Source organism: Canis lupus, chromosome 25 (genome assembly GCF_003254725.2).
Source record: "Canis lupus dingo isolate Sandy chromosome 25, ASM325472v2, whole genome shotgun sequence".
Lineage (NCBI taxonomy): Eukaryota > Metazoa > Chordata > Mammalia > Carnivora > Canidae > Canis > Canis lupus.
Window position 1 is genome coordinate 15,362,854 of NC_064267.1, and position 26,253 is coordinate 15,389,106.

Genomic DNA, 26,253 nt, shown 5'->3' on the forward strand with positions numbered 1-26,253 from the left:
TCTGTTCATCCTATTTTGTTGAAAGATGCCACTAAAGAACCCCAAATTAGCAACAGTTTCCTAGTGTTGAAGGAAATACCACACGAGCTAACCGTGTCTCAAACTAGAAAGCACAGGGTATGACGAAGGGCAGCAATGGCAGGAAAACATGTGCTGGTCTCTGTGATGTGCTATCCTAGGTTGAAGTGGACTCAGCTGCTTGGCACAATTTCATTTAATGTAATCAAAATTTATAATATCCAAAACTTGTTTCAGGGCTACGATATAAGACAAGAGCAAAAAGCAAGTACACTATCACTTTATGTTCACATATGGTTTATAAAATTAATTCACATATACTTCTAATATAATACACAACTGCATTCATTCAAGATATATTTACCGAATGCCCAATCATGTGCCAAGATGGCCAGGTGATTGATAGAACCCATCCATGGTCCCTGGTGAGAGACTATTAAAATCTGACCATCCTCCGCACTTCCAGAGCCATGGGGTGGCTTCTTTCCCCCAGGCCCTTCTAAAAGTCTTTTTCCTAGTAAATTTTCTCTCCACATTCTGCATAACCAAGGAGCACATGGTGGTGGGTGCAGGGCTCTTTAGTCAGGAAGCATTTCTGATAGATCCTATAGTTTATAATTTGAGGACTTCAATCTCAGTTCACTCTCCAAAAAATATTAAAATATTTTAAATTCAGAGATAAAATGAAGATGATATACAGCATGTGCATAGCATATGCTGTGCTACTTAAGCAAAGGTGTCCAATGAAACTAAATATTATTGTGATACTGTAAAAACGTTTTTTTTTTTTGTAAATTTTAAAGAAGAAAGCACAACTTCCACTTGGCTAATTTAAATATACTTATGTATTTATAGCATAAATACATAAATTTATAGTATTTAAATATAATTTATAATATCAATTTATAACATATGTTTATATTATATTAAGTAACACCTTTTAAGGTATATTTTGACTTGATTGGTATTTTACCTCTTTGAATATCAGAAAATATTTATGTCAACAAAATAAATAATGTACCTACTGGCTATTGAGCAAAGGCAGAAAAGAAATATTTGCATAGAAAGTGAAGGAGATGGGATGCCTGGGTGGTTCAGCGGTCGAGCATCTGCCTTTGGCTCAGGGTGTGATCCCGGATTCCTGGGATCGAGTGCCACATCAGGCTCCTTGTATGGAGCCTGCTTCTCCTCCCTCTGCCTGTGTCTCTGCCTCTCTCTCTGTGTTTCTCATGAATAAATAAATAAAATCTTAAAAAAAAAAAAAAGTGAAGGAGACTCATCAAAGGAAGGCATTTCAGACTGATTGCTACAACTATTGTTCTTGGAAAGAGCCTGTACCTATATCACATCTTCAAGATGCAAGGAAGGAACAGATTAACCTACCTGTGATGTACATGTGCTATTTTTCTCACTATGACTATCTAGCAAAATTAGGACATTTTTATATTAAATGAATATATTTTTTCAAAAAGTATACAAAATATTATCAGAGCATATAAAATTACCCAGCCATCCTGAAAACATGAGGATGTTTAAAACAGACTATGAATTCCTTTTGACTACTAGTATTTTATCTACTAAATCTTTTGTTAAATGTTGACGCGTGGACATGAATTTATTGTATATTAAAGTGAAATTCTAAAAAATGAGAAAGCATCTAGGCAGTTAGTATTAGTGGATTAATGAGATTAGGAAAACATAATTTATAGAATTTTACAAATTAATGGATTAAATAGTCATTACTCAATTTTGATGCAGTCAACCCCAAACTCAAGATGGTTACAATTTTCCCACGTGCAGAGGTAATGACTAACATAAAAAATTGCAATAGAAAAGCAAAAAAACCCCAACACCCTATAGTTCATAGTGAAATTGAGAAAAAATAAATGTATGACTATTTTGCTACTGATTGTTTTGATCTGGACAGAAAACAAACATTAATTACATTAAAAGAGGTTTCTACCAATACAATATGGATGATGTGATACAACAAGCAAAAACATGCTTACCAGGAAAGGAAGCTACTTACTGGGGAAAACCACATCACTTTAAGAATCCAAATCGTAAGAGCAAAATTCACAAGGAGGATGATGAGTAGAAGAAGAACAAATAAGTATAGGCAACGCTTTCTCCAGCCATAAATGCCAATTTTGTAGACACACTGGTTCTCTGGCCTCTGTATGTGGGTACCTTCTGTGGTTGTAGTGTACTGTTCGCGGACCATCTGCCACGGAGTAGGGGCAGGGTGGGAGAAGGGCCAGGGAGGGGTTGAGAGAGAGAGGAAGGGCCAGAGAGAGACACAGAGAAGGAGAGAGAAAGGGAGAGAAGAGGTGTGGAGAGATAGAGTGAGAGAGAGGAAAGGAAGGAGGGAGAGAGAAGAAAGAGGGAGGGGCACAGAGATAGAAACAGAGAATTTGTCAATACTGATTTACTAAAAGTCTGACAAAATAACACTTTTTACCTCAATAATAAATTTCCAAAATTAAGATGATTTTTAAAAAGAATTGAATATTACTTTGAAACACATCACCATTTCAAACACAGAGTGTGAGTAATCTATCATTCAAAATAGTTTAGATATGGCCAATCCATCTGAAATCCAGTGACCATATTTTCAGATTTTAATCAATAAGTATATAGAGACAACTTGCAAAATTCTGCAGAGTTAAACTTGGAATTGAAGCATCAACCTAAAAAAACTTACCAAGCTTTTAAAAGATTCAGTGGGAGGAAAATCAAGCTGATACCTATATATCTTTCTAAAAATGGAATCCAATTATTTAGTTTTTATGTTAAAGAATTAAATCACATCTTTCTTCAGTTGCTAAATTACTTAGAATTAAAGGCTCTCTTCAAGAAACCTACCACAGTAATTTTTGCCTATAATAAAATTTCCCAGTATTAACCTACTTCCAAGAAATATCAGAATGTATAGGTACATACAAATGTTTACAATATTCATTGTTTGTAAAGAAGAGTAAATTTTCATAACAATTTCAACTCCATGAGGAGATTTTATTTATTTAATTTTATTTCTTAAAAATTTTATTTATTCTTGAGACACACAGAGAGAGGCAGAGACACAGGCAGAGGGAGAAGCAGGCTCCTTACAGAGAGCCTGATGCGGCAATGGATCCCAGGATCACTCCTTGAGCTGAAGACAGATGCTCAACCACTGAGCCCTCCAGGCATATCCCTCCGTGGGGAGATTTTAAAGAATTATTCATTATTTCACTTTACATAGAGGAAAGAAGAAAGTGGTTTTAATTTATAAAGTGAAGATTAGAGATTATAAGATTTTCCTGATTATAAATGTAGTAAAATGATGACTCAAAACATAAAATATTCTCCTCTGGGATATTTTTTTTTATGCAAAGGTCTTACTTTTTTTTTTTTTAGGAATGGTTTGGAGGTGTCCTTATTAAAATAAGTCATAGTCTTAAATAATTCTTTAAATCTCTTTCCAACTCAATGATTGGATTTTCCTATGTTCTAATTCATTATATAAAACTGTGCTATTCATCACGTAGGATTTTCAAATACTCAGGACAATCTACATTATTCAAAACCTAAATGCTTACTGATTTCAAAACTGGCATAACCTATTTACTCACTTCTTTTGAGCTCTTCAATCTTCCTGACATTAGAGTCTACCTCATGCACACAGTTTCTCCAAAGTCCTAGGAGTCATCCTTGATTCTTCTCTTTTCCCTTCAAACCTCTCACATCTTTTTTTTTTTTTTTCAAACCTCTCACATCTTATCAGCTCTGCTTTAACATGTACCCTGAATGTGTCCACACCTCTTGCCCCCACACTAGTTCAAGCCACTATGAACTCTCTTACCTGTACTATCGCAAAACTGGTCTTCCTTCCTTCCTTCCTTCCTTCCAGAAACCATTCTCTACCGAGCAGCCAAAAGTGCAAAATGTAAGCAAGCTCCAATCATTCTGTTCTTTCAAGCCCTCTAATGGCTATTCCTCACACTGAGAATATCTGAACCCTTCTGTTACCTGCCACACCCTACATAAGGGGCCTTTGCTTACTTCTTTGACATCATCTACCACCATTTTGTCTTTTGCTTGTAATACTCCATCTATTCTTTAACAGACCAGGTTAACTCACTTCAGGACCTCTGTCCTGAGCATTATCTCCACTTGAAATACTGCTGGCTCCTTAGATTTCAACAGCAGCTCACATGTCATTTTCTCAAAGAAGTCTTCTCTGGGCATTGAGTCACTTGCGATTGCCTCACACTATTACATTTATTTCAAAGTGCATGTCATCATCTGTAATAATGGAGGCAACTCCAGAATTTCTGTGAAGCGTAGGCTGAGAGACTGCAATTGGATTGGGAAGAGAGGCCAGAGAATCTGAATTTATAGGAAATGCACTATTTTACCGTATCGCTACAGATTAGTAAAAATAGCAGCTTTCCAAGAATGTGTGTACACAGTTTCCAACTGCTACATATCTCTATTGTATATAGTTTCTGTATATAGATTCTGTATTCTGTATATAGTTTCCTATTGCTAGTGTAACATATTATCACAAATCTAGTGGCTTAAACCAGTACAATTTTATTGTCTTTCAGTTAGGGAGGTCAGATATCTAAAAATGGGTCTTTGTGGACAGGTTCGTATTCCTTCTGGAGGGTCTAGGGAAAAATCTGTTCCTTCTTTTTTCCAGTTTCCAGAGGCTGCCCACATTCCTTGGCTACAATCTGTCTTTATGTTGCCTCAGCTCCTTCTGACTCTAATCCTGCTACTTCCCCTTCATAAGGGCCTTGTGATGACATTGGGCCCACTTGGGCAACCCAAGACACTCTCCCTGTCTCAAAGGCCTTAACATAATCACAACTGCAAAATCCCTTTTACCATGTAAGGCTCCAGGAATCAGGACATGGACATATTTGGGGGCCATTATTCTACCTTTCATAGAAAGCTTTTTTTACACTTACATAAAATGGAAAAAACCTTAATATCCATTTGAGACAATTTTGTTGTGGCTTATAGGAGAGCCAAAAGCAATTCTGTTATGAGGGTGGCCCTTAAATCCCTCTAACTTGGTCCTGGGAATCTGTTTTGATTATTCATTCACCTGTTTATTGACTCCTTTTCCTTAGAATTTAAACTCTATGTGAGCCTTGTTCATTGCTATGTCCCTAAAATAGTGTAACAGACAGGTAATATGCACACAATAAAATCCATAAGTGGATGAAGAAATTGAAAGAACTATTGAATTTGACAAACATTCATTGCGCTATCTACATGCCAGGGACGATGTTACCCAATGAGGCTAGATAGATGGAGTGAGCCCTCTGAGTTACACACTAAATAAAACATTCTATGACTTATGAACATATGGAATCCGTCAAGAAAAGATCCAGTACTTGTGATCCAATGCTCTTCTTTAACAGTGATTTGAATGAGGAGTTAATGCTAAAGGGGACCTCGACTAAATAGATAAAAATAAAACATGCTGTCTCTGTTAAAGCATTTCCAGAAAAGACCTGTTGGAAAGAGGACTAGTAATATATGAGGCCTCTAGGATTTTATTATTGAAAGAATACTAACAAGGATGAACTAAATAAGACTGGAAAGTCAGTCTTCGAAGGGGTGAGCCACCAGCCTGTGGCTCCTGAGGATGGTGATTATGCTTTTACCACCATATGCCCTGGCAGACAGCAGGCACTTCACAAATATCTACAGCACCAGCTCCACTTCTCCACTACTTCTTCCAGCAAAACTCCTTGAGTGGGTTGACTATACCTACTGTCTAACTATGTGTCTTCCTTCTCTCTAGAGCTTAATTACAGGCAGGCTTGTTTTTTTTGTTTTTGTTTTTTGTTTTTTTAAGATTTTATATATTTATCCATGAGAGACACAGAGAGAGAGAGAGAGAGGCAGAGACACAGGCAGAGGGAGAGGCAGGCACTCTGACAGGATCCTGATGTGGGACTTGATCCCAGGACCCTGGAATCATGACCCCAGCCAAAGGCAGACGTTCAACCACTGAGCCACCCAGGCACCCCTGCACCCCAGACAGGCTTTCATACCTACCACCCATTGAACTGACTTTTGTAAGCTCACCAATGACCTCCATATTGCTAAGCAAAGTGTGCATTCACATGACCTATGGTCAGCACATGCCAAAGAGTCATTTGCTTCCTCTTTCACTAGGTTTCCAGAAACCCTACTTGCAATAGCTATTGCTTCTCATTCTCATTTGCTGCTTCGCCCTCATCACCCAGCCTCAGACTCAGCCCTTAGACCGCTTCTTCTCTTCATTTACGTTAACCCTCAGTTGTAGATGCATCTTTTTTTTTTTTTTTTTTTAAGATTTATTTACTTTAGAAACAGAGCAATGGAAGGAGGGACAGAGAGAGAGAATATGAGTTGAGGGAGAGGCAGAGGGAGAGAAGCTCTGTGGGAAGCCTGACGCCTGACACAGGGCTCAATCTCATCACCCATGAGATCGTGACCTGAGCTGAAACCAACATTGGATGCTTAACTGACTGAGCCACCCAGGCACCCCATGGATGCATCTTTAAGCCGAGGACTTGCCAGTTCCTAGCACAGACTCATCTTGAGTTCCAGATTCCTACTATGCCCAACTGGATCTCAAACTTTACATGTCCCGACCAAAACTGACTGCATCTTCCTAACCTACTCCTAGTAAAATTTTCCCCCATCCCACAAACTGGCAACTTCATCCTTTAAGATACTCAAGTCGAAAATCTTTAAGTTGTTCTTAATCCCTTTCTTTTTCCATGCCACATCCAAACCATCAACAAATCAGTGAATTAAAGTACTACCAATAAGGCAAAATCTGATTGAGGCTTACCATTGTCATTTGCCTGGCTGACTGCAACAGCCACCTAACTGTTCTCTGCTTGCATCCCAAATCTCCTGCAATCAATTTCCAACAAGGGGGGCTGGAGCAGTCCTTTAAAACATCAACCGGATCATCCACCACCTCTCTATAAAACCCTTCTGTGGCTTCTATTCCACCTGGAATAAAACTCAAAATGTTTAGCCTGACTGGCATGATCCATCCTGACTTCATCCCCAGCCACTCTCCCCCTTATTCCTTGCTCAGGTCACACTGGTCTTAACCACATTTAGTTGTTTTGTTTATATTTATTTATAAATAAATTTATATTATTTATTAAAATAAATTTTAAGGGATGCCTCAATCTCACAACCCTTGAGATCATGACCTGAGCTGAAACCAAGAGCTGGACACAACCTACTGAGCCAGCGAGGTACCCCTTACTCACCTATGTATATTCCAACCATGAACTTGGCATTTCCCTTATCTGGAAGCCTGGATGGTCTTCTCCCAGATAATGCATGGCTTCTCCTTTACATCACTCAGCTATCTGCTCAAAGATCATTAAGAAGTCCTCCTTGACCATCTTATTTAAATAACAACCTTCCACCAATGCTACTGCATATTTCTCTATGTTCCTTCCTGCTTTATTTTTCACTATGACACTTAACTCCACATGACAAACTATATATCTTCTTGACTTACTTTAAATACTCGCCTTAGCATATAGAAGCCCCAAGAGGTTAGAGTCTTCAATTGTTTTGTTAATTTGTATCATCCCTGGCAACTAGAGCAGTACCTGGCACATAGTAGGTGCTCAGTAAATACTGAATAAATTAATTATAACCATTGAATGCACATATCCCCCAGATACTTTTATTTAAATTTAAATAACAAAAAAATAAAATCAGTTTAGAATTAGTCCAGAGTTTCCTCAACTGTTTATAATTAGTAACTTGAAACCCAGTCACAATGGACTAGATTAGTGTGCTCAGTTGTTTACCATGAGAGAGGTAGCAGGCTCTACTGTAATCTGCCAAAGGTCTCCCAGGGAAGAGGAAGCTGGGGAAAGTGCTCTATTTAATTTATGAGTTTCACTCATTCATTCATTCATTCATTCATTCGACAGAAAGAGAGAGAGTGCATGGTGGGGATGGGCAGAGAGAGAAGGAGAGAGAATTTCAAGCAGACTCCAGCATTGAGTTTAGAGACTGATGCAGGGGTGGATCCCATGACCCAGATCGTGACCTGATCTGAAACTGAGTCAGATGCTTAACTGACTGAGCCACCCAGGCACCCCATGAGTCACTCCACTTTTGTGCACCTACTTTGCTGACTAAGAGGCTGAATCCCATTTCCTTAGCAGAACATACTGACTCCAGGCTCACTTTAAGAAGCTGGTGATCTGCTTTTTGTCCTTCCAGAGTTGAGCTCTATTTACCATTATTTCTGCTCCCACATCTGGTTCTATTTTTTCCCATTGTATTTCTTACTCTATCATGTTTTACGATTTCCCACTTTAAGTATTTTGGTTAACCTCCTATTGCTATTATTTCTCGGTGTTGATTATGTTGCATAAAACAAGGATTTTGCTCTAGACAGGCATGATTTAAATGACTAAGTGGAATATCCAATTTAAATTTTTTTCTTTTTTTAATTTTTTTTCTAAAAAAACAATTTTGTTATTTAATAAATTCTTAGCTTACAGTTTTCATAACTCAGTGGCTTTCATTTTTATTTGATACCATGTATTATACTTTTGCTAGAAGAGACTTTCAGAGGCTATCTGGTTCAGCTAGCTTCCTACAGATCTTTACTATAATCAGCATTGGGAAGGATACCAATTCTTCAGCATTTTGAAGTCAGACAACAGCAAAATAGTATTTATAATGGCAAGAAATTACACTGGATCAATGCAGAGTACTTTGTGATCTATTTATAAGGCCTTTACCAAAAAATTAATGAAGCAATGCTTTATCTTAGAACTCAAAACCTATATTCCAAGATAAAGAATTTTGAGTTTTGCCATATGTTGAATAAAAATTACCTTTATAGATCACTTTATTTAAAATAATTAATGTTATTAAAAAATTATACCTCTTTCCCTGTTAACCATCTTTCAGAATATGTTGATGGTGGTATATTTAATTTTGATGGGTTGTAAAGGCTTCTCTCAAATACAGATATCAATATTTTAACTGACAGGGATTCAGACATGAAGTGTAATACATTTTTGCATAAATATCAGTTTTTATATACTTGGAATTCATGGTTCCCTATTTATTATTTAAAATAAAACCACCTTATGGATAGGAATTTGGTCTTTAATATTCTTTGATTCTTGTCACAGGGCATAATATAGTGAACTGAGGATTGTGGCTACTAAATAAATGTTGTTAAATGACATTCTTAATTTCGAGCATCATTTATTGATATGCCTAATTTGGATAGGTTCTTGCCAGGAGTTTGAGACAAAGAGATCATAAATACATGGATGATGTTGAAAAGGAGTCAATATGATGTTTTTAAAAATGGGTTTGAAAAGAACCAAACAGACTCTTTAGAAATGAGAAATTCAGTTACATTTTAAAATTCAAAAAGTTATATAGCTTGAAATTATAAGACATATAAAGTATATGTCTTATATGTGTCTAACAAATATGTAAGAAAAGTCTTAGAAAACATGACAGCATGTTAAAGATATGAGAAATATGAAGGGAAAATGATGGATAAGATGGTTTAAATGTGCTCTACTGGATCTTCAGGGGAATAACTAGAGAAAATACAGGAAAGACAACGATTAAAGGGTAATTGTGAAAAATTTTCTCTAATTGAAGATAAATTAGACTTAAAACAGATACTGACTCCTGAGCTGTATAAATTAATTGAAATTTATTTAAAAAATTCTGAATCTGGAGAACACTAAAAGCAAAGAAACCTCATGACAAGTATAGGTCCCAGAGGTCAACCTTGTAAACGTAGTCATGCTGCAAAATTAACAAACTCACCCCAGTGAGGGTCTATATATAGGAGGGTCTGGCAGAGAGTTCAAATCCATCCTTTCCCCAGCTAGCACTTGTTGGTAGGGCACCTGCTGAGAATGATCATGAGCTCTTGGGCCTGCACAGTGATTTCAAGAAGGAAGGGAAGGAGGAAGAAACAGTGATTCCATGAATCTCCCAGTTAACCTATTCTGGGAAGAGTAATCTAGGAGATTATTGGTGATAGGACCTCCATTTACTGATTTGCTTATATCCAGCCCAACACACGTAATACCACCCATCCTTTTACCCCAAAGGAGATGAAAACTTCAGCCACTCCTTGACAATGGGGCAGGAGCAGAAGACAGGCACCATCTATTATTTATGTCATATCTGAACTCTCATAATGACAGGCACATTACAGTGGGGGATTGTTGTAACACTACAGATATAAAATATATTCACCAGCAGGCTGTATAAATGCTAGACTTGTATGAGTCTAACAAACATTCTGATATACCCACTTCTATGTATATCTATTCATCTATATATAGTAAATAAAAACTGAAGAAGTTCCACAAATAATGAAGCAAGCCATTATCCTAGTGGAAGATTTTAGCATACCTCTAGATAGATCAAGCCCTCCAAAATTACTGCTGCTATATGAAACCTGGACAATACCATTGAAATGTGTTTAAATGGACATGTAAAGAGCCCTATCCCTGAAACAGGGACATGCTTATTCTTTTTAAGCATATATGTAACATTTACAAAATCGTAACATACTGGTTCACAAGGAAGTATGATGAAATGCCACTTGATTCGTTTCTTACAAATTCTTTGTGGATAATATAGTAAAATTAGAAGTGCATTACACAATAATGGATAAAGCAAAAACCAAAGTCTTTGAAATATGTTAAGAGGACTAGGGTTGAGGCTTGACGATCATGCTCACTCAGGTACATATATATGATTCAGATTATATTTTCCTGCCATAATCCCAAGACAAGGGATGGAGGATGTCCAATGGGCAAGCTCCCCAGCCATCTCATCTCTCTAAGGGAGATTCATCTGAGTGTTAGGGATGGAACTCTGACTGCTTTGAGTTAGATCCTGCCAGGCCACAGGGCATGCTGACTGGAGGCTTACCAAGCCTCTAGTAGCACCCATCATGCCAACCAAAAAACTGCAAGGAAATTATTTTTGACAGTCTCAAAAACTGCCTTTCATACCATGTAACGTAGCTCTGACAGCCAAGCAGCATAATTTATTATGCAGCACACACTATAATGTTATGTCATCCATTAAAACGACAAGGTAACTCACATGAGTAGTCACCTGCAAGACTATATAACCATGGCCAGTAGGATTTATGTGCACATAATAGGCAATCGAGGAGTATGTATTGGACAAAGGAATATATAGAGAGTGGGACTTACTGGATGCAAAGCGTAGTTTTGCAAGGATGAAAAATGAGATCACAACAATAGAAAAAGGAGAATAGAGTCTAAAACAAGTCCCCACACAGAAGTGATAAATAAGTAAATGGAAAGTGAGAAATAAAAGATAGCCAGTATAGATGGGCCACTCTTCCAGGGAAGAAGTTAGTGTTCTTATCTAAAGCACAGGTCATGCTGGCACTGAGAACCAGAGGACAGGAAGAGTTCTCCCTCCATTTGCTTTCACACTTCCAAAAGATAGCTAATTCCTCTGTTAAATTAGCTAATTCTGTCTTTCTGGCCTCCCTGTTTGCATCATAACTCACATCACTGTGACTAGGTATAAACATTCAGGAAAACAAAGAATCATGGGGAGGAGACTGCTCCCCTCCCAATTCAAAAGCTGATAATAAATTGGGGAAAACATCAGCCTTAAAGACAAGGTTGATTCTCTTAAAAAACACAAACAATTCAATAACAGTTGAGCAAAGCCATGCATGTACATCAAAGAAATGTAAATGACCAATAATACACATAGTAAAAAAAGTTTAGCTTCACTGGGAACCCAAGGAATGCAAATAAACACAAATGCTTGAGCAGTTGCAAAGACTAAGGAGATTTAAAAAGTTATAGTAGCCAATACTGGCAAAGTGTCTAAAATGTGAGCACAGTAGTCCTCTGCTGGTGAGTGTGAAAGTGATTGTGATCCTTCTAGACAGATACTTTGTTTGAGGTTCTCAGTGAAGAATACCAAGTAATTTCAATTCTAGAAACTTAGTCCACATTTTCATTCCTATTTCTTTGAAAATTCATATTTCAGGATATTTACTGTAACATTATCTATGATGGCGAAAAACAAGACAGTAAATGAATGAAGGGTAATGAGTTCATTGGATTCTTATGGTATGACAAAATCAACTGCTTGGAAACAAAACAATATCCCAGGGAAAGGCTAATAATAGGGTGTTAAATGAAAAAGATAGATTATTGGGATGCCTGGGTGGCTCAGCAGTTGAGCATCTGCCTTTGGCTCAGGGCCTGATCCCAGATTCCCGGGATGGAGTCCCCTGTCGAGCTCCCTGTATGGAGCCTGCTTCTCCCTCTGCCTGTGTCTCTGCTTCTCTCTGTGTCTCTCGTGAACAAATAAATAAAATCTTTAAAAAAGAGAAAGATTATTGATATACATATTAAAATGTACACATAGAGAAAAGACAATGACATTTAAAAATTGTTAATAATTTTCCATACACTCTACCTTTTTTCATTGAAAATTGCATTTCCCAAATGTTTTTCTGTATTCTTTCAGATTTATAGAATTTTTATAAATCTACCTTTTGAGATCTATTACTTTGATAATGTTAAAATTCAAACACACTTTCCTCAGTGTTTTGTCCTTCTTTTTATTAAACAAACTCAGAAATTGGAGACTTTTTTACAGTGTCATATAGTATTTGACTAAGGGGTAATGTTAACAGCCAGAAATTGAAGTTGGCAGAAATCTGACACAGCGTAGTGATTGAGCGAGAACAGTACTCATGTCAATTAGAAGTGCATGCATTTAAGTATCATAACGAAGACTGCCACATTTGGAGAGCTAGCTTCATAACCAGAACCAGGTGTCATTCAGTACCAAACATGCTCCCCTTCTTGGCATGGTTCATACCTACCATAACCTCTGATTTAGTGCACCTACATCAAGTGGAGAGAGACAAATTAGTAGGTGGCTGCCGTGAGAGCTAAGTCGATGTTAACAAAAACCTACACCGAGATGCTAGAAGCCCAAAAGCAACCGTGTGTCTCCCTGTTGAAGGCCACTTAGTAGCCTCTCGGCACGCTTCGTACTGAGCTCCATTCCACTGGTGCATCCAGCCTTTCCAGTCCCGTCTCATCCCACTCTGCCCTTCTCAACACTGGCTTCCTTCCATCTCTCAAACAGAATAAGCTTTTTCTATCTTTTTAGCCTTTGTATGTTGCTCCTTCTGACTGAAAATTTGGTCCATACTGCATGGCCACCACATCCGACTGGACTTAAATGGTCTCTCATGAGCACCCCCACTTCCATGCTTTTCTGTCCTGTCATAATTTACAACTGCATCCTGTGTTCTCTCTTTCATAGTATTGCTCAGGATAGACACAGAGATAACCTTCGTTTACTTTTTATTGTCTATTCCTCTTTATACTCTTATCCCCACAAGGGCAGGAAGGATCCTTTGTTCACAGTCATATGTCGAACACCTAGACTGGTACCTGCGACAGAGCGGGCACTCGATTATATGTAATTGTTACAGGCAGGTGGCCAAATAAAATATATCCACATATATAATGTATTTGTGGAATAGATTTACACGTCTAGGAAACAGCATAATGGTTAAAAATGTGTCATTCCTTCTTTAGTCATACATATTATCTCTCTTACCCATTCTTTAACTTCCTCAACTTCAACAGAAACTTCACGAACAGCTAGGAAAAGAACTAGAACATATCATGCAAAAGAGGGAAATGACAGATTTACCCATCATTATTTTCCAGACCCTTTTATTGCCATATGTCATAACTCATAGGCTGACATTTCCCTCATTTCACATCCAGCGGGCCTGCATGTGACTCCATTTGCTAGAATGAATGTTAATCATAAGCACTCTTTGTGCCTGAACAGCACATTTTGGATCAAGATCATATAAAGTTTCACCCTGATAAGACAAATGAGTTGGATTTGGGAGGAAGATTGCTATAAAACAAACAAACAAACAAACACCGTTTCTACTTTTGCTTTTCATTATAGTATCTTAGGTATTTCCCTTTTGCTTTCATAAAAACCAGACTGAGTTCTAAAGACATACCTTACTGCGTTCTATGATGAAAACTCTGTGATGATCAGTTCTGTCAACTGATCAACTCATATGGCCCAGCAGCCTTCTCCTCAAAGTAGACTCCTGATCACCTTAGTCTTAGGACATGTCCTGACTTTTTGTGGGATATGTTTAAAAAGCTGTCTGACAGGGCTCTGTGGCTTTGGCACCTGGTCCTGTCCATGAGATGCAGTCCACAGAGCCACATTTCCTTCTAATAGGGATTAATAATAGGGTGCACCTGCTCCCTGGAGACTGGAGTTCTCATTGCTGTTTTATCTTCTCTTTCCTCTTTTTCTTTAAAGATTTTATTATTTATTTATTCATGAGCGACACACAGAGAGACAGAGACATAGGCAGAGGGAGAAGCAGGCTCCCTACAGGGAGCCTGATGCGGAACTCGATACCGGGACCCCAGGATCACACCCTGAGCCAAGGGATCAACCACTGAGCCAACCAGTCTTCTCTCTTCTCATCCTTCTTCACACTGGCATTCCTTTTTCAAATTCTACTCCAAACTGTGATCTGCTAAAGTTCTGGGGAAATTGTGGAAAAAATTTACTTGGAGACTCTCAGTTTCTATCAATTAAGACTCCTGAACAAAAGTGGAAGAGAAAGGCATGATATTACTTGATCCTGGCTTATCTGTCTTTAAAATGCATACTTCTTTGATTTTGATGGCCCAAAATAAATACAAGGATTTAGTTTTTGATGTAATATGTAGTCTTTTAGGAAACAGTATATGGTTATGTTTTCTTCCCCCAAGTTCTTGTGGATTTTTTTTGTCAAATTCCTCAGAAACTGCCCACAAATGTGTGAAATATTTCATTGCATAGCATTTTCTGAATGTTATATCAACAAAAAGGATTACCAAACATAGAGTTTAATTATGCAATTTTTCAAGAAGTTTTTTTTTTTTTAACACATGAAAGTCTCACTGGGCTGTTTATTGGTGTCATCACTTATAAATGCTTTCCTAATATCATGAGTAATGTAATAGTTTTCTTCTAAGCCCCTAATGCTTACAATTGATATTCTCAGAGTTCTTAAGGTCCACCTAACACCTGTATCTGCTGGCATCTTTCTCACAACAGGTGGAAAGTAAGACTTATTGGTGGATTATACATATTTAACATCATGAGAATTATGTTTAATAAAGGTTATTATGCCTCTGATTACTATCATTTTTCTAAACAAGCCATTTTATTATCATTAGATCCCTAACATTCACAATAAATCCAGTTAACCTTATAACATTTGCTCTGATATACCCCCTAATATATTTATAAATCTTACACATGGAGAGGCCTGTATTTCCCTGAAATTTGCCATCATAGCTCCAAAGGGAAAATGCACTTTTCCTAGAATAATGGTTAGCACATAGTGTTATACTTGCTGCTATTGTATACTAAGTAAAAAATTCATGCTCTTTCGACTTTGAAGCCAGATCATACTAGCATTTCAAAGAATGTATATTTATAGAATAGGATAGTGCCAAACCTTGACAAGGTTCTGGAAACTATTATTACAGATACAACTCATATCAAATCAGAAAAACTCTAAAATATTATTAATAGAATCAATTATAACTCAAATACCTATTTACTATTATATGAGTGACATATTTATGTATTTTCCATAAATATTTTAAATAGAGCCATTATGTTAAAAATGTTCACTATCAATTCCTCCTCATATATAAAAATGAATTATTTTTATGATTGTTCCTGTAAAATAATTTTATTACAGAATATGATTTAATCAAAGTGATCACCAAAATAATAATGGACTCTAATTTGTCTATATAGAGAGTAAGGGATAATTAGTTATTTGAAGTTAGCCCCTATTTAAGGTGAAATTATCCTAGCAGTTCTGTGGTATCTTTAACTTTTTTTTTTTTTTTTTGAAGGCTTTATATTTATTTGACAAAGAGGCAGAGAGCCCAAGCAGGGGGAGCAGCAGAGTAAAAAGGAAAAGCAGACTCTCCACTGAGCAGGGAACCTAATGTGGGGCTGGATCCCAGGGATCATGACCTGAGCCGAAGGCAGACACTTAACCTACTGAGCCACCCAGGTGCCCCTAGGGTTGCTCTAACTTCTTCCCCTACTTATGAATCTGAGTAGATTAATCTGAAATGCAAATTGGTCTCTTCTGCCTCCAGTCTCCTCCACTTATTCAACATCCAAAATATATTGTATCTATGTTCCCATATCATTTGTCCCATACCTACAAGGGCAGGATTTTTTTTCTCCTGTTGGTTCTTAGCCAGTCCCACTGCCTAGAGCATTGCCAATATCTGATGATCAAATGGTTGACTATAATGCAAAGATGAATTCTCCATAAATGATATTTTTATATTGTTCTACTGGATTATACTTTAGTCATACCTATAAAAGTAAACAAGTAAGGAAAGAAAATTATTTTCTAAAAATTCATGCCCAAATCAGATAACCATAAAGACATAAAACCTGAAGATTACTCTAAGCAGATACTGTGGTGTGCCACACAGACCTCCCCTTATCACCAAGAAACTCATTCCCCCAGCCACCAGGACTGCTTCCTGCTCACAATGCACGCCTGAGTCCCTGCCCCAAAGACTGATGAGGGCAGACTCACCCAAAGGGATGCCCCCTCAGGCAGCTAGGACTAGTCAGTCTGGTGGCATGAGGGCTTGGCTCCTGCCTTTATGTCCCTTTTGAAGGGTCATTCTGACTCCAGAGAGCATCCTCTACTCCTCATCTCTCCCCAGCCAGCCCTGTGGGATCATGGAGGCCTCTGTTTTCACTACCTCACAGTTTCTTCCTCTTCCCATTCCTGTTTCCTCCACTCCTGTAGAGCTATTCTTCCTAAAAATACTTCTTAATGGGGATCCCTGGGTGGCGCAGAGGTTTGGCGCCTGCCTTTGGCCCAGGGCGTGGTCCTGGAGACCCGGGATCGAATCCCACATCGGGCTCCCAGTGCATGGAGTCTGCTTCTCCCTCTGCCTGTGTCTCTGCCTCTCTCTCTTTCTCTCTCTGTGACTATCATAAATAAATTAAAAAAAAATACTTCTTAATGAACTTCTTCTATGCAAATTTCAATTTCCTGTTCCCCCCAGAGAAATAGAGGTAACAGAGTTGGTGGTAAGAAGAAGTCTGAGAAAGTGAATCCAAAATGGTATTTTGGAGCTGGATCATCCGTCAATTACTGACAACAAGGACCCTGTTTCTGGCAGTTCCTGGATTACAGGGCTATGCCACAGCATGCTGTGGTGGCATCACTGTGAAAACTGCCCCTGGTGGTGACCAGGGGATGGCACATCAGTGGGAGGAGACTTACTAGTGGGTGCAATGCATAAGGGGTTGGAGGGCTTCAAATGAAGCAATCATAAGGGCCACGGAATTGATGGCTCATCTTTAAGGCACTGGAGAAAGACAATGTGAGACTGAGATGGTGCCAGGCAAATTGCAAAAATCAGAGGGCCTCTCTGGAAGCTGATGAAGACACCCTCTCTTCCTGTAACTGAAGGGTAGAGCAACAGAGGATCCAGCCTTTATAAGAGTCATGGAGTACCAAAGAAGATTGAATTCTCAACCCAAACAAGTCTGTTCTGCTGGAGCCAGGGCCCCAGCAGGGTGGGAGTGGAGCCCTGATATTTGGAATGAGACATCTGGGCCAATGCACTTAAGAAACTAGAAACTCCAGATGCCCCTAGAATGTCTGAGTCCAAAGAGTAGCCCATTCCTCCTTCCCACTTGAAGAGGATGTGACAACCTGCCACTTGGCCTGTTCTCTCCTGGCCAGTTGACCAAGAGTTGGGGTTAAAGCATCATATAACCAGGTAGGGACAGGCAGGGCCTGATAAGGGAATAAAGGGACTATCCAAAGGGCCAGAAGGCCCTATCCAGCAGGTGTGTCAGCAGGTAACAATGTAGCTAGCACTGAGTCCTGAGGATCTGGACGCATCAAGGAAAATACCAAGTGGACAAAGAAGCATTTGGTATTAGAGCATCCTCTGATGATACAGAACTTAACACCATGGCAAAGGTCTTGGAAGATGGCAGTAATACACACTAGGTTGGTCCTCAAAAGCTTGGAGAAAGTGATGGCTTCTATAGTGAAAGACAAAATCCAGAATTACTAGTTGTTGAAGAGGACGAGGATAGTTGGGCAGCCACCAGGGGAGTTCTCTCCATCTATGCAACAAAGAGACATTGAGGATGGATAATCAGGAGGCTGAGTGCCACTGGTTCCTATAAAAATCACAACTTTTTGTTCAGGTTCCAGACCTGGAAACCCTTGACTAAAGAGAGACCTGGTCCCCAGAAGGAGGTGCCTGCAACACCAAAGCAAGTGGACATAGCAAGGACTCAGCCAGCCCTGCTCCAACAGAGCCCAAGGCCATACAACTGGGCTGCCACACAATGAGGAAAGGGCAAGCCGATGGAAGAATCACTAGCATTTTGGAATAAGGCCAAGCCATCTGCAGCAGAGAATTATATGCCGTTTGAAAACATTTCTCTAAACACTACTGAGCCTTTGTGTAGATAAGGCACTTGACCATGGGACACACCAAACAGCCATGTGGCATTTCCCATCATGACCTGAGTGTTGTTAGACCTACACCAAGGACAGGAGCCATCAGCAACCTCTTGAAAGTTAGAACTTTTTCCTAGAAAGTTAGGTCCAGGCAGAGGGCACAAGTAGGCTACATGCACAGGTGACTAGGAGTTCCATGTCACCCACCACCTCTCCTCATCTCAGTCCTCTGGCCTTTGAGGGGTGTCCCATATGACCAGCTTACAGAGGAGGAAAAAGGCCAAAATTGGTTTCAGGGTGGGTTGACTCAACATGTTGGTGCAAGCCACAAAAGTCATGCTGTCGACCTCAGCCCAGTCAAGGTGCTGAGAGGAAATCTTCCCAAAGCACAGAGCTTCTGGCAGTATGACTGCTTGTGTACATTTTATGGAAACCAAAATCAGCTGAGGTTGTAATATATATGGTCTTATTGATGAAGGTGAATGTCTTGGCTGGTTCATCAGGACATGGAAGGGGAAGTCTGAAAGAGAGAGGGCAATGAGATCTGGGAAAGAGCGGAGGTGGGGTGGGGGTGCACCTACAGGCTACACAGAGCAAAGGCGTTTGTTTCACACATTAACTTCATCAGAGTGTCCACTGTGCAAGAGGCACCAAATAGCCAGAATGACTCAGCCAGCTGACACCAGCCAGCTCATCATCATCCACCCCAGTGCTCCCAGAGTGGGCTCATTAACACAGTGGCCATAGTGGCTGGGATAGAGGCTATGCATGAAGGCTCCCCCTCAGCAGGACTGATCTGGCTTAGCTATTGCTGCTATGAGTGTGTAAACTGCCAATGCCAGACACCAATGCTGAGCCTGGATATAGCACCATCCCTCGACATGTTCAAGTAGCTAGCTACTCAATGGCAAGATAATTATATTATTGTGACTGGGACTGACACATAGGTTGGGTATGGGTTTTTCTTTTTTGCCTCCATGGCTGTAGCCAGCATCACCATCTGAGGACTTACAGGTGTTGGACCCACTGGTGTGGGACTCCCTGTGACATTTTGATGAATCAAATGATCACTTCACAGCAAAGGCACTGTGGCACTTGACTATGGGTCTACTGTTCTTATCTTTCTATCTTTTGATAGTAAATGGACAAGTGCTCAGACAGAGGCTGATAAAGAGCACAATGACCAATGGCTCAGACCCCTCAGAATTGAACGTCAGGTTGACTACAGGGACTGATAAAGGTGTTAGGTGGCATGAATGAGTGGCCAGTGGAGGGAGAGACAATGAGTATCAGCTGCCACCTGGAGACGAGCTGCAGCATTGGAGCTGCTTCAGTGGTTTCCTCAGGGAAAGGGACTGATTAGAAGCTTGGGGGTGGGGCGGCATTCCCAAATTAGATACATGAAGTATCTGAGTGATGCAAGGGTGAACAATAGTGGTGTGACACTCTGGTCACTCTTCAGAACCAAAGCTCTCATTCTTCCAGTTGCCAGGAGTGAGAATTGATGATAAGAATTACTTTCGATGGCACTGAAAGGCCCCACCTACAGTAACGTCCCACATCCACTGTTTGATCACAGCAGGAGTGCAAAAGTCCAGGCCCCTTCCTCAATTCCAGGACAGCTTCGAGGGCCATCCCAGCTCTGGCACAACTACATTGCCATTCAATCGTCCTCCTCAGTTCGGCAGCCTTTAGTGTCCTACAGGTGTTTTTACTAAAGACTTTTACTAAAGTAAAAGAGATTTGCTTGCCAGTTTATGAGTGTATAAACTGGCAAGCAAATCTCACGGGAAAGCCTGTCTAAATAATTGCTCTTGGAAAGATGGGGATTTTTGCAAGTGTTCAGTCAGATTTGCTGAAGGATTTCACAGTAGAACATCGCTATCGTAGGTTCCCTGAGTAAAACCTGAGGTGAGGATTCTTTTTTTTTTTTTTTTTGAGATTTTATTTATTTATTCATGAGATACACAGAGAGAGAGAAAGGCAGAGACACAGGCAGAGGGAGAAGCAGACTCCATGCAGGGAACCCGACGTGGGATTTGATCCCGGGTCTCCAGGATCATGCTCTGGGCTGAAGGCGGCGCTAAACCGCTGAGCCACCCGGGCTGCCCATGAGGTGAGGATTCTTATACAAGTGATTCATTAAGGTAATGTTCTCTATGAGGCATGTGTCAAGCAATGAGAGCAGCTGATTAGGGCCGAGAAGCAGCTAGATACAAAGATGTGGGTTGCAGTGTGGGCAATGCCCTAGAGAAGTATGCAAACCCTTATTAGCCATTTAGTAGCCAGTTTGTGTGTCAGTCTTGTGAGGGGGGCTTCAGTCCACCCTCATGCCATTCATCCTGTATAGATACAACTCTTAAGTTTGACATTATTTACAAAGGAAGACAGATTTCAGAATATTCTTAAAGTTACACATGGAAGCTACATTTAACCAAACAGAATAAAAGAGCCTGTCCTCTGTGTCATTAAGTCTTTGGAGTTCTATGACTGGACTGAAAATCTCAGGCATAACAGCTCTATGACCCCTTCCCCTCAAAAATCTCAGTTTGCCTAGTCCCTAAAAATAGCATTTACCTAATTGCTAACTCTGAGATATATCCATACAAAAGGACAAATTTTAAGAAAAGAAAATTATTTAAATGTATCAACCAAGCTGAGATTCTTTTTAGTTACAAGTCTCCATATGAAAGATTTAGGGCAAAAAGAAATTCTTGAGGTAGGCATAATTAAAGTTCTTATCAAATGTGGTGTGTATGCAATTTTCCGATTGCTTTGACAGTTCATTAAGAAGTTTCAGAGAACTTCAAGGTCACGATTCACTTCTATCTTTGTAGACACCTTTTTCTCAGGATTGAAAAGGGAGGATTTAAAGTGATATTCAAATGCATTCTGGTACAGGGACAGCATACTTCTATGTTTTTACCAAGATTAACATTTTAGAATATTGTATATAAAATTTTCATTAAGATAGATCTAACATATTTTATGAAAGGAAAATGTTCATAGGAATCCCAGCAGTCAGTTGAGTTTTTTTTCCTTCAGAACTACTAAAGGCACCCAGGATTTCCAGTAAATTAGTGAGAGTATCAGGGAGGATACTATTTGTGTGTTTTCTATTTGTGTTCTGGAAGGAGTATTTCCTCCTCAGCAGCCTTGACCAAATGTGGAGAACATTCCCCACTGGGGCAAAAAGAGTCTAAGCCTGGTATCTTCTTTTTTTTTTTTTTATTTTTTTTAATTTTTATTTATTTATGATAGTCACACACACAGAGAGAGAGAGAGAGAGAGAGGCAGAGGGAGAAGCAGGCTCCATGCACCGGGAGCCTGATGTGGGATTCGATCCCGGGTCTCCAGGATCATGCCCTGGGCCAAAGGCAGGCGCCAAACCACTGCGCCACCCAGGGATCCCAGCCTGGTATCTTCTATATAGGGCTCACATGGTGTTGGGAGTCCAGAAGAAGGTTAGAATCACTGATCACTCACTATTCTGAGGTTCCTCTCTGACTTCCCTGACAGTGGGGTTGAGAATTCGAGATTATGTGTTACCCCGTTATTGGTGGTGATGGTGAGAAGAGATGGGGGCAGGAGGAAGAAAAGGACAGTTACTGTTTACCAAGAAGTCAGACACTTTCTGTATGTTTTGTATGAACTGAATTTGATACTCATCATAACGTTAAGAGGTAGAAAGTGTGATAATCCCTATTTTTACAAATGAAGAAACGGAGGTGAGAGGGTAATTAAGCAATTCACACAAGCAAGGTCATACAGCTAGAAAGTGGCACTTGGACTCCGCTGAACTTGTAATCACTGCCTCTTCATTGATAGTATGCTTTTCAGGGATGTTTCACAAATAAAACTAATTGAGAATGTTCAAAAGAGTTGAAATAGTCGCAAAGGTGAGGCTAGGTTTTAAGATATCCATCTGAAAGGCAATGACTTCTTCCTGCTGCCTCTCCCTTCATTCCTCAGTCCTTAGCAGAAGCTGTCTTTGGACTTTTCCAGAACTCCTCCTCTCTCCCTCTCCCATGCCCCCAATCCATTCTCCATGGCAACCAGAGTGAGCATCCCAAAGAATAAATCTGTCCCTGCTGCTTTTCTGTTGTAAATGCTCAAATGGCACCCCACCGCTTATGGATGAAGCATAAATCCTTTGGGCATAAGCGAACCCTCCTGCAATCCCCAGCTCATTTTGGTGCTGCACACCAGCGTCAAGTCATACTCGCGTCAAGTAGACTTTGATATTTTGAGGGATTTTCAGAGAAGTCTTGAGACTTTTGCACATCCACAAATTACTAAATACTCTGTATCAATTTTCTCATAAATTGTGCTAAGGCATAATCACATATAAAATTGAAAATGAAGCTGCAGTCAGAAATGGCAAGTCCAATGGATGAGGCATTCTACAACACTCACGGGGGCAACATGGAAATAATCTGGGCTTGCAGTAGGTCCAGAGAAACTCAAAGATAGGAGAATGGTACTTACACTGAGAAGAAAAGGGAGAGAGAAGGACAGAGGGGTAGAAGCAGGTTCTGAGGAATGGACAAGTAGCAGAATCACACTCAGGAATGTAGTTTGTTTGCTCCCATGAGGAAACCATGCCAATTATGGACTTACAGGGTCTGGGCTCATTTGGGAAGCCGCAAGGGCCTGTGAGAAGCCAAGTAGAAGAGGGAGGAAAAGAAGAACCACAGGTCCTACAAAATATGCATAATTAAACTAAATGGGCACTCATTCATAATTTACAATTAATTACTCCTTGATTTTCATAGTCAACAGCAATGCAGTGGGTGTGTATTTTAAAGAATGACATGGTGCCATTTTATTTTCGGCACTTTAACTGTGTAGGGGAGGAAACATTTTTCCTTCTACCTTTTAAGGTCTTCCAGGTGGTTTAAGAATTAAATTGACACAAGGCAGATTAACAAAACAAAACCCAAGGTTTACTACTTACACAAGGAGGCCCAATGATGAGGTGGAGACCTAAAGAAACAACCCAGGCAGGCAGTTTTTACACTTTTTGGAGAAAGGGACCATAAATCTGTGAGGAATTTAGAAGACAAAGAAAACTTAACTTTGGGAGCTTCTGTTAGTAAGGAATTCTAAACAGAATTTGGGCTGGGGGAGTAAATTAGTAAAAAGTAACAAGGATTTATATAGACTTGAGTATATTACCCCTGGTGATAAGGAGGTCTCTGTATCTCCTGCTAGAAGGAGGACACCTTTCACACGGGAGGGAGATTGATTTCTTGCTTTTGGGAAACAAATGTGGGAAGTTGGGGGTTCAGACTGTTTCTTCACTAGCTGTTTAAGTGACTTTTACATTTCAGGGTGGCCTGCCCTTGGCACCTGCAACTGCAAGCTTAGCCAGCCTCTTTTGGAAACTTGGATTTGTCAGTCTTTGGAATTTGACATTTAAATATGCTGAAATACTACTTTTCATTTGGCTTTGAAGGAAAACTTTAGATAAATTCTAGAACCTATAAGATGAATACCAACTTGAACCGTTAGTCTCGAAACTGAGTGTGCCTCTTTGTACCTATTTCTACAAAATGTTTCCAAGGAAATAAGTAAAAACACAGTACATTTTGTACTAGTGAGTTACTCCATCGTGCTGGCAAATCTTTCAGCCAGTTGAGCTCTTTTTTCCCTTATTATCTTTTTCTGTGCCTCCCTCTAAACTTGTTTTTCCAATTGCTCCTTATTAACCTAGGGAGCACAAAGAGCAAGCTGACAACTTTAGTAGGCCTAAGTGTTGGCATATGTTTAACTTTTCCTCTGTATTTACTTTTTGATCTGGATTTTGAGTAACACTTTGTTTCCAGATTTTAGGAGAGAACTATTCTTTCCTTTTTTTCACTCTGAGAATAGTTGGGAACTGAAGTTGGTAATTTGCTCTTGTTTTGCTTACTCCCAATTTTTCAAACGACTTAGACTCTTGCTCTCATTAATTTTAATCTATTTTTTTGATGTTTGTAACAGAACTATGGACAAAATGTGAAGCAAATGTAGTTCTACCACAAAAGTTTAAGAGTAGAACTAGAACAGGTAATCTTAAAGATTATATTTTATCTAGATTAACTATAGTATACACCTTAATACCTGATAACATAGATCTGCTATCATGTCATTCTACAAATTAAAAACATTTGAAATACAAATCATGTGAAAAATACATAGCATACTAGTAGAGTAACTTAAAGGAGTGGAAATGAGAAGCCATACTAAATTTTATTGATTCTTATACATAATCATAATCATTTTGAGAGAAATGTACTCAACATCTTAAAAGAAATTTATGTCACCTACAAAGAGAAAAACACCAAGAAATCTTGTACTTATTATTGTTAATGACATAAAATCCAAGTTAAAACTGATAACTTACCTTAGATGTATAAAAAGCCCACTGGAAAAGTAGCTACAATCAACTCCAGCTCTTTCAGAGACAAAATGTCTCAAACTTTCCCCTTATTTGCAGAATGAGTGAAGGATTTGAGGTTTCAGGACTATGCCTGCAAGAGAAGGCTCTCACGTGTTTGGCCTTGTCTCATGTTTCATCCCTCCTATTAGCAACAGGCGTATCTAATTTTACTCAGTGACATAAACAGCTCATACCACACTTAAAATTGTTTGGGCACCAATTCCAGGACACAGCTCTAAGTGGGCCAAAAAAAAAAAAAAAAAAAAAAACCCATAAAATTCTTACAAAACCAACATTTAAATCCTGAATCATGATAGTCTTATGTAATTATAACTTTCTAAAATAAACTTTACCTTAAATGAAGAGCAAAAAAACAGACTCATTTCCAGTAGAATCTAATGTTGACAAAATTTCATAGAAATCATTACAAATTAACATGCAACAGTTAGAACTCAGGACTTTATTTGTATTAAATGGATATGAGAATAATATTCTCATTCAAGTGAAATGCATATTATCATGTAAAAGTCACTCCTTAAAAATCACTTTCTGTAAGCCTCTTAAGTGAAAAACTTTAATATTTGAGAAGAAAACCTTAAGAAATGAACCTCCTAATAAAGAGAATAAAGAGAAGGTAAATAAATTCTGCATGTTAAAATTACGACAGTTCTTTTCCAGTAAACTACATTTATATTATTTTTAACAAGGTATGTGAATGTAACAATGCAATCTTGATGTTTTATCTTTATTTAAAAAGAATAACACTTAGATTACTTGATTTTATAAGATGTAAAGGAAACAAATATCAGGCTTTTAAATAATCTTCTATTTTGCATTATTTTTGTGTAGCCTGGTGAGCAGCATGGATTAACACAGATTAAATTAAATATTTGAAATTTATATTTTAGCACCAAACTTTGAATAGGAGAAGGAGTGTAGTGATAATCCATATACTTGATATTTATTTTATTTTCTTCTCAGGAGACTTTTTCTCTTATTCTGTTTATTCATAACTCTAACTTCTTTTGACATTTGATGCTTCTTATACTAACAGCTGCAGGCCTTAAATTAAAAGCTGATACAGCTTCAACTAATCACACATTTATTTATAATACTTAAGAAATCTTTCATGAACTCTCTCCTCATTACTATTTTCTCTAACTCAGCAATTTAGTTCGACATAAAATTACAG

General features: G+C 38.9%; 1 protein-coding gene across 3 annotated transcripts in view; it reads right to left on the minus strand.

Annotated features, from left to right (window-relative positions):
- The window catches only part of SGCG (sarcoglycan gamma), a 127,596-nt gene that overhangs the window by 76,039 nt on the left and 25,304 nt on the right, over positions 1-26,253 (minus strand). Inside the window, exons 1-3 of one of the 3 annotated variants that reach the window (XM_025462717.3) lie at positions 25,026-25,181; positions 23,595-23,681; positions 2,048-2,242 (exon numbers count right to left, since the gene is read on the minus strand). In XM_025462717.3, the coding sequence (XP_025318502.1) occupies positions 2,048-2,242 (195 nt within the window). In that variant the 5' untranslated portion in view covers positions 23,595-23,681; positions 25,026-25,181. Of the gene's footprint in view, positions 1-2,047; positions 2,243-23,594; positions 23,682-25,025; positions 25,201-26,253 lie in introns of those variants that run through there. The other 2 variants (XM_025462716.3, XM_025462715.3) reach the window with 2 other exon arrangements.